This window comes from Streptopelia decaocto (genome assembly GCF_964273445.1).
Source record: "Streptopelia decaocto genome assembly, contig: HAP1_SCAFFOLD_286, whole genome shotgun sequence".
Classification (NCBI taxonomy): Eukaryota; Metazoa; Chordata; class Aves; order Columbiformes; family Columbidae; genus Streptopelia; species Streptopelia decaocto.
In genome coordinates, this window is record NW_028117100.1 from 74,565 (window position 1) to 86,233 (window position 11,669).

General features: G+C 58.0%; 2 protein-coding genes across 2 annotated transcripts; one reads left to right on the forward strand and one right to left on the reverse strand.

The window, feature by feature from the left end:
* Window positions 1-3,668: 3,668 nt before the first annotated feature.
* Window positions 3,669-4,167, forward strand: LOC309451897 (histone H2A-IV-like). Its single transcript, XM_082076603.1, has one exon. The coding sequence runs from the start codon at window positions 3,680-3,682 to the stop codon at window positions 4,067-4,069; it is 390 nt and encodes a 129-aa protein (XP_081932729.1). The 5' UTR covers window positions 3,669-3,679; the 3' UTR covers window positions 4,070-4,167.
* Window positions 4,168-5,358: 1,191 nt separating this feature from the next.
* Window positions 5,359-6,006, reverse strand: LOC309451898 (histone H2B 5-like). The gene has a single exon (XM_082076604.1). The coding sequence runs from the start codon at window positions 5,961-5,963 to the stop codon at window positions 5,583-5,585; it is 381 nt and encodes a 126-aa protein (XP_081932730.1). The 5' UTR covers window positions 5,964-6,006; the 3' UTR covers window positions 5,359-5,582.
* Between the last annotated feature and the right edge of the window lie 5,663 nt (window positions 6,007-11,669).

Sequence of the window (11,669 nt, forward strand, 5' to 3'; positions counted from 1 at the left end):
CCCAAACATCTCCAGGTGACCCCAACACCTCCTGTGTCCCCAACACCTCCAGGTGACACCAATATCACTGTGTCCCCAACATCTCCAGGTGTCCCAAACCATATCCAGGTGTCCCCAACATCTCCTGTGTCCCCAACATCTCCAGGTGACACCAATATCACTGTGTCCCCAACATCACTGTGTCCCCAACATCTCCTGTGTCCTCAACACCTCCTGTGTCCCCAACACCTCCTGTGTCCCCAATATCTCCAGGTGGCCCCAACATCTCCAGGTGACCCCAACATGTCCTGTGTCCCCAATATCTCAGGTGGCACCAACATCACTGTGTCCCCAACCTCCTGTGACCCCAACATCTCCAGGTGACACCAACATCACTGTGTCCCCAATATCTCCAGGTGTCCCAAACATCTCCAGGTGACCCCAACACCTCCTGTGTCCCCAACACCTCCAGGTGACACCAATATCACTGTGTCCCCAATATCTCCAGGTGACACCAATATCACTGTGTCCCCAACATCCCCAGGTGACCCCAACATCACTGTGTCCCCAATATCTCAGGTGACCCCAACATCACTGTGTCCCCAACATCTCCAGGTGACACCAACATCACTGTGTCCCCATCATCTCCAGGTGACACCAACATCACTGTGTCCCCATCATCACTGTGTCCCAAACATCTCCTGTGTCCCCAACGTCTCCAGGTGACACCAATATCAGTGTGTCCCCAACATCTCCCGTGTCCCCAACACCTCCTGTGTCCCCAATATCTCCAGGTGACCCCAATATCTCAGGTGACACCAACATCACTGTGTCCCCAACATCACTGTGTTCCCAACATCTCCTGTGACCCCAACATCTCCAGGTGACACCAACATCACTGTGTCCCCAACATCTTCAGGTGACCCCAACACCTCCTGTGTCCCCAACATCTCCAGGTGTCCCCAATATCACTGTGTCCCCAGCATCACTGTGTCCCCAATATCTCCGGGTGACACCAACATCACTGTGTCCCCAATATCTCCAGGTGACACCAACATCACTGTGTCCCCATCATCACTGTGTCCCCAATATCTCCAGGTGACCCCAACATCACTGTGTCCCCAACATCTCCAGGTGACCCCAATATCACTGTGTCCCCAACATCTCCTGGTGACACCAATATCACTGTGTCCCCAACACCTCCTGTGTCCCAAACATTTACAGGTGTCCCCAATATCACTGTGTCCCCAAAATCTCCAGGTGTCCCCAACATCTCCACGTGTCCCCAATATCCCTCAAAGTCCCCAATAAGTGTCCCCCACTGTCCTCGAGTGGGGTGGGACAACTTATGTCCCACCTGGGGGGTGACAAACTTGAGGCTCAAAGTCCCCAATGGGTGTCCCCCACTGTCCTCGAATGGGATGGGCCAACTCTGAGGGGGGGTGACACAGGGTGACGTCACAAAAGGTGGAGAAGGTCCCACCGAGATTCGAACTCGGATCGCTGGATTCAGAGTCCAGAGTGCTAACCATTACACCATGGGACCGGCCAGCGCGGATCCCTCCGCCGCTCTCCACACCCCTGCGCGCCGCCTCCGCGCCGCAAAAAGTCCCCGATTGGGGGGGACACACACACGAAACGGGGGTCCCGGGGGGGGTCCCATGCAGGGAAATGGATCCTGCGTGGGGGAGGGAACAAAAAGGGGCGTTCGCCCGAACAGGGACTTGAACCCTGGACCCTCAGATTAAAAGTCTGATGCTCTGCCGACTGAGCTATCCGGGCTCTTGGGTGCTGGGTGCTGGCGCGGCCACATGGGTGCGGGGTCCCCCCCCCGAGTTGGGTGCTCTAAACCCCCCCAAAGTGGGTGCTGCGACCCCCTCAATGAGTGGGTGCTGCAAAATAGTGGGTGCTGCAGCCCCCCCACCCCATGGGTGCTGCAAAATAGTAGGTGCTGCAGCCCCCCCACCCCATGGGTGCTGCAAAAGTGGGTGCTGCAGCCCCCCCCACCTCATGGGTGCTGCAAAACTGTGGGTGCTGCAGCCCCCCCACCCCATGGGTGCTGCAAAAGTGGGTGCTGCAGCCCCCCCACCTCATGGGTGCTGCAAAAGTGGGTGCTGCAGCCCCCCCACCCCATGGGTGCTGCAAAAGTGGGTGCTGCAAAATAGTAGGTGCTGCAGCCCCCCCACCTCATGGGTGCTGCAAAAGTGGGTGCTGCAACCCCCCCACCTCATGGGTGCTGCAAAAGTGGGTGCTGCAGCCCCCCTCATCATGGGTGCTGCAAAATAGTGGGTGCTGCAGCCCCCCCACCTCATGGGTGCTGCAAAAGTGGGTGCTGCAGCCCCCCCACCTCATGGGTGCTGCAAAACGGTGGGTGCTGCAGCCCCCCCCACCTCATGGGTGCTGCAAAATAGTGGGTGCTGCAGCCCCCCCACCCCATGGGTGCTGCAAAAGTGGGTGCTGCAGCCCCCCCACCTCATGGGTGCTGCAAAACAGTGGGTGCTGCAGCCCCCCCACCCCATGGGTGCTGCAAAAGTGGGTGCTGCAGCCCCCCCCTCATCATGGGTGCTGCAAAACTGTGGGTGCTGCAACCCCCCCCCCATCATGGGTGCTGCAAAATAGTGGGTGCTGCAGTCCCCCCCATCTCATGGGTGCCACAAAACAGTGGGTGCTGAAGCCCCCCCACCTCATGGGTGCTGCAAAACAGTGGGTGCTGCAGCCCCCCCCCCCATGGGTGCTGCAAAAGTGGGTGCTGCAGCCCCCCCACCCCATGGGTGCTGCAAAAGTGGGTGCTGCAGCCCCCCCTTCATCATGGGTGCTGCAAAATAGTGGGTGCTACAGCCCCCCCACCTCATGGGTGCTGCAAAACAGTGGGTGCTGCAGCCCCCCCACCTCATGGGTGCTGCAAAAGTGGGTGCTGCAGCCCCCCCACCTCATGGGTGCTGCAAAAGTGGGTGCTGCAGCCCCCCCACCTCATGGGTGCTGCAAAACAGTGGGTGCTGCAACCCCCCCACATCATGGGTGCTGCAAAACAGTGGGTGCTGCAGCCCCCCCACCTCATGGGTGCTGCAAAATAGTAGGTGCTGCAGCCCCCCCACCCCATGGGTGCTGCAAAAGTGGGTGCTGCAGCCCCCCCACCCCATGGGTGCTGCAAAAGTGGGTGCTGCAGCCCCCCCACCTCATGGGTGCTGCAAAAGTGGGTGCTGCAACCCCCCCCACATCATGGGTGCTGCAAAAGTGGGTGCTGCAGCCCCCCCCCAACCTCATGGGTGCCACAAAACAATGGGTGCTGCACTTGAAGAGCCTTAGAACGCTGTTCGCGGGCGTGGGGGGGCAGCGGCTCGCCCTGAGCCCCCCACCACACTTGCCCTGAGCTACCAAGATGTAAAGAACTTCAATGTATAGACTAGAGGTTCATCTATACCTTGAGCTATATGCTTACACCGCCGAGCCCCGAATGGCGCCACCTGCTCCTCCCGCCTCGCTTTTATAACCTCGGCGCGGCCGCTGATTGGCCGCGACGCGCATGGAAATGAGGCGGCTCCAAACCGCGAGCTGCCATTGGCCACAAGTCGCTGCCGTTCTATTCGGCCTCCCGGCCGGCGTTGTAGCCAATCAGAACGCGCCGTTTCGATCCGCGGCAGGGTATAAAAGCCAGGCCCGCGGGTTAAGCGCTGTTAGTCTGTGCTGCGGAGCGGGAGCGATGTCAGGCCGGGGGAAGCAGGGGGGGAAAGCCCGCGCTAAGGCGAAGTCCCGCTCATCCCGCGCCGGTCTCCAGTTCCCCGTGGGTCGCGTTCACCGCCTGCTCCGCAAAGGCAACTATGCGGAGCGAGTGGGTGCGGGAGCCCCCGTCTACCTGGCTGCCGTTATGGAGTATTTAACGGCTGAGATTCTAGAGCTGGCTGGGAACGCTGCCCGTGATAACAAGAAGACGCGGATCATCCCCCGGCACCTCCAGCTCGCTGTTCGTAACGACGAGGAGCTCAACAAGCTGCTGGGCGGCGTCACCATCGCGCAGGGGGGGGTCCTGCCCAATATCCAGGCGGTGCTGCTGCCCAAGAAGACCGAGAGCCACAAGGTCAAGGCCAAGTGAGGTGGTGGGTTCTGCTCTTAGAGAACCTCCAGCTTTTGGTCGCCTTAAGGTGTTTATTTCCCGTTATTAAACCCAAAGGCTCTTTTCAGAGCCACCAACTGCTTCAGAAAAAGGGCTGGAGGAGCAATTATAACCCAGACATGATGCTGATAAGTTATTATCTAGATCTGAGTGTTTTTACGCCAAAAAATGCGCTCAAAAAGGGGTGAAACAGCCTCTTTACCACAAACCTCGGTCAACAGCCTCAAAAGATGTGCAGAAATAGCCACAAAATCAATGGAGATCAAGATGCGCTTCAGAACATCCGGGGTAAGCACTCGACAAATGCACAAAACCACTTAATTTCTACTAATTATCTGGTAATTCTGTAGCATGTAAGGAGTAAGAAATCAAAATTAAGTGAGGGTCAGAAATATCATCTCAAAATAGACCTTTATAGGATCATTTGTGGGGGTTCCGTCGGTAGCGCCGCCGCTTCTTGTCCCGCTTTTGCGTCTTTGTCTCCGCTGCTTGGACTTATGCAAATGAGGGCTCCAATCCGCACGCACCCATTGGCTGAATCAGCCCCGCGGAGCCACTCTGACCACGCCTCTCAAGCGGCTCCAAAGCCCGCGCGCTGATTGGTCAGTACTGAATTGGCTCAGCCAATCACCGAGCGCCGTTTGGATTCCACTCCTACGGCCGCCTTAGTGCGGGGGAGCCGGCAGCGCGCCGGGACGGGGCGCGCGTCTCGCACGCTGATTGGTCCGTGCTGAATTCGCTCAGCCAATCACCGCGCGCCGTTTGGATTCCGCTCCTACCGCCGCCTTGGTGCGGGGGAGCCGGCAAGGCGCCGGGATGGGGCGCGTTTCGCTCCGAACAACTCGAAATATTAACGAAGTATTAAAAAAAGCAGCACTAATTACCCCCTAATCAGGCTTTTTACGCTCAGTAATTCCCATTTTTGTAAGTCATTGCGTTTTAGTGCAGAAAACTCAGTTCTACCTTGTAAAAGGAGGCGAGAAGGCGCCGCTTAATGAAAACTGAGTCAAGTCCAAAGCCAAACACAACCCCCCCAGGCCGTATAGATGCGTTTATAACACGGGGCACCCCCCCACGGGAATAAAGCGCCTTATTCTCCTAACCAAGAAACCCCTGAGCGCGCCGACCCCGTTTATAACCGCGGGGCGGACCAGAGGGAAAACTGCGCTGCAAGCACTCCCCCCACCCCCACATTCGAGCCCGTTCTGACCAATCAGAGAACAGAGCGACGGTTTGAAGGCGAAAGCGGCAGCACACGTAACCTTAGCGAGGGCTGCGAGTCTAGATTTAATTAATCGAATTAATTAATTAAACCTTAAGCCTAGAAAGCGGTAGCTGTTACAACACCCAGTAACAACGCGACCCCCAAACCGCTCAAAAACCCGCGGAAAAAGGGTTATTCCCGCAGCAAAATCAGCTCTTTGGTGAAGAAATGGGTGGCTCTGAAAAGAGCCGTTGGAGCGGGGGTGAGCAGAGCGGGGTCCCAGCCGCTTTACTTGGAGCTGGTGTACTTGGTGACCGCCTTGGTGCCCTCGGACACCGCATGCTTGGCCAGCTCGCCGGGCAGCAGCAACCGCACGGCCGTCTGGATCTCCCGGGACGTGATGGTGGAGCGCTTGTTGTAATGAGCCAAGCGCGACGCCTCCCCCGCGATGCGCTCAAAGATGTCGTTGACAAACGAATTCATGATACCCATGGCCTTGGAGGAGATGCCGGTATCAGGGTGCACCTGCTTCAGCACCTTGTAGACGTAGATGGAGTAACTCTCCTTACGGCTGCGCCGGCGCTTCTTGTCGCCTTTCTTCTGGGTCTTTGTCACCGCTTTCTTCGAGCCCTTTTTGGGGGCAGGCGCCGATTTGGCCGGTTCAGGCATCGCGCTCTGGATCGGGTCAGCGGAGCCGCAGCGACCGCGCTACAGACACAGAACAGAGTGAAGAGGCCAAGCGGGCGGCGCCGCTTTTATAGCGGCGTTATGCAAATGAGGCATTAACTCACCGCGCACGCCCATTGGCTGAGGCAGCGCGCCACGCCCCGTGCGCAGAGACCCGCCACGCCCCTTGCGCAGAGCCCCTGCGCATGCAAATATAGCGGCTCCAAACCGCAAGCGCTGATTGGACGAGAGTCGCAGCCAATCAGATGATGAGTGTTGGATCCTGCCGAGCGCAGGGGGAAGACGCGCTGGTCCCTGTGCCCGCCCGGGGAGCAGCGGGGAAGGGCGGCGCTGGGGAACCGGCTTCCCGGGGAGGGGGCTCTGGCGGAGCCGAGCGGGGTGTCCCCGGGGGACGAGGAGATCCCGGAGCCGCTCGGCCCCGGGGCCATTCGGAGCCGCTCGGGGCCGTTCGGAGCCGCTCGGCCCCGCTCTCCCCGCCGCCCCGGAGCCGCTCGGTGCCGCTCGGCCCCGCCCACCCGCGGCCCTAGCGCGCCACTCGCGGCCCCGCCCACCCGCGTGCATTGCCCAATCAGCGCCGAGCGCGCGAAATTCGAATCTCCCGCCGCGCCCCCCGGCGGAGCGCGCAGCCAACGGGAAGCGCCGCTTCCCCCTCTAATTGCTATCAATCCCAATTAGCGCGGGGTTCTAATTAGCAGGGCTTACCCCTCGTAGAAGAAAAAGAAGTGTTATGCATCATAGGGCTGTTTTGAGGGTGAATCACCTTATTTTTCGATGGTTTTGGGGTAAATCATCTTATTTTTCGGTGCTTTGGGAACTGATAGCGTGAGCATTGGTGGTTCAGTGGTAGAATTCTCGCCTGCCACGCGGGAGGCCCGGGTTCGATTCCCGGCCAATGCAGCGCTTTGTTTTCCCCCCATCAACTCTTATTTTTCCCCCTTTTTCATCCTTTTTCCACATGGAACACAATAAGTGACAATAAGCCGCAAAACGCCGCAATCACCTCGAAAATTAAAACACGCGTGGGGTAAAAGGTTTCGGCGCGTCCCTGGGTGGGCTCGAACCACCAACCTTTCGGTTAACAGCCGAACGCGCTGACCGATTGCGCCACAGAGACCCGCGGGGCGGCCCCGCCCCCCGCCGCCCCTCCCGGTTGAAATGTTGGGGGGAGGGGCTGGAAAAGCGCATGGGATGGGGTTTGGGGGGGTGGGGGGGGTCCTGCATTCAAGCAGATGCTGCACCCCCCCAAATCCTGCAGATAATGGGAGCGTCCTGCATCCGCAATAAGGGGGGGGGGCGGTGAAAACAGCGGGGGGGGCTGCACGTACCTTTTTGGGGGGGGAGGTAGGAATCACGGGGACCCCACGCAACCTGAGCGCCCCCCCAAAAGGGAAAACTATAGACGTGCACCCCCAAAAAGTCTGTTGTAAAAAGAGGGTGCGGGGGAACCTCAAAACGAGGGGGGGGAAAGGGGCAAAACTTGAAGCACCCCGACGAGGATGGGATTCGAACCCACGCGTGCAGAGCACAATGGATTAGCAGTCCATCGCCTTAACCACTCGGCCACCTCGTCCCGCGCTTTCGGTGCTTCCGCCGCGCCGCCATGCGGCGCGCTAACCCGCGGTGGGCGTGGCCGGCGGGTGGGGTGGGCGGAGTCACCACTGGGAGTGGCTTGGAGTGGGCGTGGCCTCGCTGGCGGGAGGTGGCGCGAAGGGCGGCGGCGGGCGGGGGGCGCGCATAGGGGATGTAGCTCAGCGGTAGAGCGCATGCTTCGCATGTATGAGGCCCCGGGTTCAATCCCCGGCATCTCCAGCAGGGGTAAAACCCTTTATTTTAACGTTTTTGACTTATTTTGGGGAACGCTGAGCGGGGACAATAAGGACCCAGCGTCTTCACCCCTTTATTCTTTAATCCCGCCTCGGAAACTCCGCCGCCTCCCACTCTTAGAGCAGCACAACCAGTCTCTTCCCAGACCGAGCTGCGGGAGGAAATTTTATCCATTTATGGTTTATCAAGATAAATTAAATCCCTGTTTTTATCAGCAGCAGAGTGGCGCAGCGGAAGCGTGCTGGGCCCATAACCCAGAGGTCGATGGATCGAAACCATCCTCTGCTAAATGCATTTTTTTTCCATTTTAATCCTCTTTTTATCATTCTTTTTCCCCCTTTCTGCGTCCTCCCTACGGATAAACGCCCCCAAAACTGCGATTTGCTGTATTTCTCGTGAATATGGTTAATTTTTTGCACTAGCTGCACTGAGATCCCCACAGGGTCGACCGGAGCGAGTTAGGAGATCAACGGGGGGATCAACGGGAGCTCAGGGCTGGGATAATAAAGCTGTTCCAGCGGTACCGGGATGATTAAAGGTGCGGGGGGGCCAACGGGAGCTCAGGGCTGGGATAATAAAGCTGTTCCAGCGGTACCGGGATGATTAAAGCTGCGGGGGGGGTGGAAATCAGCCCCCAAAACGCCGCCGCTATCACCCCGGCAGCGGGCGCTCCCGCTTTGGCGCCAAAGCCTCCCATTCAAACCCCAGCGCCGCCATCTGATTGGTGGGGGAGGGAAGAGCGGCGCCATTGGCCGCTGGGCGAAGGGGCGGGGCGGGAGCGGCGCGGTGCGCGGTTCCCACTCAGGTCCGCCACTCCCTCCCTATATAAACCCCCGCGGCGGCGCTTCGGGGCTCAGTTGGGGGCGGGAGGGAGAGCGGGAGCGGCGGTTGCACTGGGAGTCGCCACAGGGTGTTTTTAGGCGCGTTTAGTAGCGCCAATTGAAGCGTTAACGGGTGGTTTTGCTGCTTTAAGTGTAATATCCTGGCGATTGTGAGGGGTTAATTCAACCCTTAGGTAGGGGGAGCTGGGTGGTGCGTGTAGCGATTCACCCCCCCCCCGCCCTGTACGGGTGGTGGTTCAGCCCGGCGCGGTTTGGGCTCGGCGGGAAGAGCGAGTGGGGATCAAAGCGTTTAAAAGGGATTTGGTGTGAGGGAAAAGAGCGGGTTGGGGTTGGAAGGGGAAAAATAGGGGTGAAGAGAAGGGGAAATGGGGAACAGGGGAGAAAATTGGGGAAAATAGTAAAGAAAAGGGAGAAAAAGGGGTAAAGAAAAGGGGAAAATGGGGGGAAAATAGGGGTAAAGGGAAGGGAAAAAATAGGGGTAAAGAAATGGGTGAAAAAGGGAAATAATGGTGAAAGGGGAAAAGGAGAAAATAGGGAAAAGGGGGAAAATAGGAGTAAAGAAAATGGGGAAAAAATGGGGTAAAGAAAAGGGAAAAAGGGGAAAAATAGGGGGAAAAGGAAAAAATGGGGTAAAGGGAAAAATAGGGATAAAAAAAGGGGGGAAGGGGAAAATGGGTAAAGAAGAAGGGAAAAATGGGGTAAAGAAAAGGGAAAAATATGGAAAAAATGGGTAAAGAAAAGGGAAAAAGAGGGGGTAAAGAAGGGGGGAATAGGGAAAAATGGGGGTAAAGAAATGGGGGGAAATAGGGGAAAAAGGAAAAAATGGGGGTAAAGAAAAGGGGGAAAAATGGGGTAAAGAAAAGGGGATAAAGGGGGGAAAATGGGGATAAAGGGGGGAAAATGGGGATAAAGGGGGGAAAATGGGGATAAAGAAAAGGGGGAAAAGGGGTAAAGAAAAGGGGGAAAAGGGAAAATTGGGGTAAAGAAAAGGGGAAAAAATGGATAAAGAAAAGGGGAAAAATGGGGTAAAGAAGAGGGGGGAAAAATAGGGGTAAAGAAAAGGGAAAAGTAGGGAAAAAGGGGAAAAAATGGGGGGTAAGGAAAAGGAAAAAAAGGGAAAAAAATGGGGGGAAGAAAAGGGGGGAAAAGGGAAAAAATAGGGAAAAATAGGAGTAAAGAAAAGGGGAAAAGGAAGAAAACCAAGCGACCTCCCCGTCGGGGAATCGAACCCCGGTCTCCCGCGTGACAGGCGGGGATACTCACCACTATACTAACGAGGAAGGGGCTGCTTTGCGTCGTCGGCCCCGGGTCCCTAAAGGTCCCCGCGGGGCCCATCCCCGCGTGTCCCTCACGGCGCCGCCTCCACGGAGGGCGGGGAGACCCGCGGGAGCGCGGCCACGCGTGGGGCAGCGGGGCCGCGCGGGGGCGGCGCTCCCGGAGATGGAGGGAGCGGGCGGCCACTGGGAACCAGCGGTGCCGTGGCTTAGTTGGTTAAAGCGCCTGTCTAGTAAACAGGAGATCCTGGGTTCGAATCCCAGCGGTGCCTTCGCTTTGGTGACAATCAAAATGACCCATGGATTTTAATTTTCTAATTATTTTAACTTGTTAACATTTATTTTTTAAATGGTTGCCCCTTCCCGCCCACGCGTCGCGAGGGAGGGGGGCGCGGTGGTGGAGGCGCTGCCGTGCAAGGGGGTGAATCGCTGTAGAATTAAAAATGACAAGCGAAAAATGGATTTGGGGGGAATAAAAATAACGAGGAAAGAGAAAAGGATTAATTAAAAAGGACTTTCCCTGACCGGGAATCGAACCCGGGCCGCGGCGGTGAGAGCGCCGAATCCTAACCACTAGACCACCAGGGAGCGCTGGGAGCTTCTATCCCGCCGCCCTATTCGTTCTACTGACAGCGACGGATCCAAACGGAGCGCAGCCATTGGATGCGGGGTGGCAGCGTGAACCAATCAGCGTGCGCGCTTTGGATCCGACTCCGAGGAGCGGGAGAAGCGGATGAGACTGAGCGGGACCGGTCCCGGGACCCCCCCCCCCCCATATCTTCCCCGGGACCCCCCCAAATTATTCCCGCCCACATCCCAAGGACGGCGGCGCAAACACACAGAGCTGGAAACCGACAGTTTTAATCACCTTTTGGGGGGGTAATTAAGCCCATTTGGGAGTCACGTGTGCCTGGAGGTCCCCCCAAGTGATGGGGGGGGACACGCCTCAGTTTTGGGGGGACCCCATAGAGAACTGGGGGGGGACCCAGGCGTCAAGGTGCTGCTGGGAGGGGGTTGGGGGGCCCTGGGGGTTATTGGGGGGTCCAGGGGGGATATTGGGGAGCCCTGGATGGATGTTGGGGGGGTTCTGCGAAATATTGGGGGTCCCGTGGGGATGTAGGGGGCCCCATGGTGATGTGGGGTCCTCATGAGGGTTTTGGGGGTAACCATGGGGGTTTTGGGGGTCCTGGGGGGGGTTCCCATATGGGTTTTGGGGTCCCATGGGAGTTTTGGGGTCCCCATACGGGTTTTGGGGTCCCCATATGTGTTTTGGGGGTCCCTATGTGAGTTTTGGGTGTCCTGTGGGGGTCCCATGGGGTTTTGGGGTCCCATGTGGGTTTTGGGTGTCCTGTGGGGGTCCCGTATGGGTTTTGGGGGGTCCTGTGGGGTCCCCATGTGGCTTTTGGGGGTCCTGGGGAGGTCCCATGGGGGTTTTGGGGTCCCTGTATGTGTTCTGGGGGTCCCAATGGGGTTTTGGGGGTCCTGGGGGGGTCCCATGTGGGTTTTGGGGTCCCATGGGGGTTTTGGGGTCCCCATATGTGTTTTGGGGGTCCCCATGTGAGTTTTGGGTGTCCTGTGGGGGTCCCATGGGGGTTTTGAGGGTCCTGTGGGGGTCCCCTGCGGGTTTGGGGTCCCATGGGGGTCCTGTGGGGGTCTCCATGGGGGTTTGGGGGTCCCATGGGGTTTTGGGGGTCCTGTGGGGGTCCCCATGGGGGTTTTGGGGTCCCATGGGGTTTTGGGCATCCTGT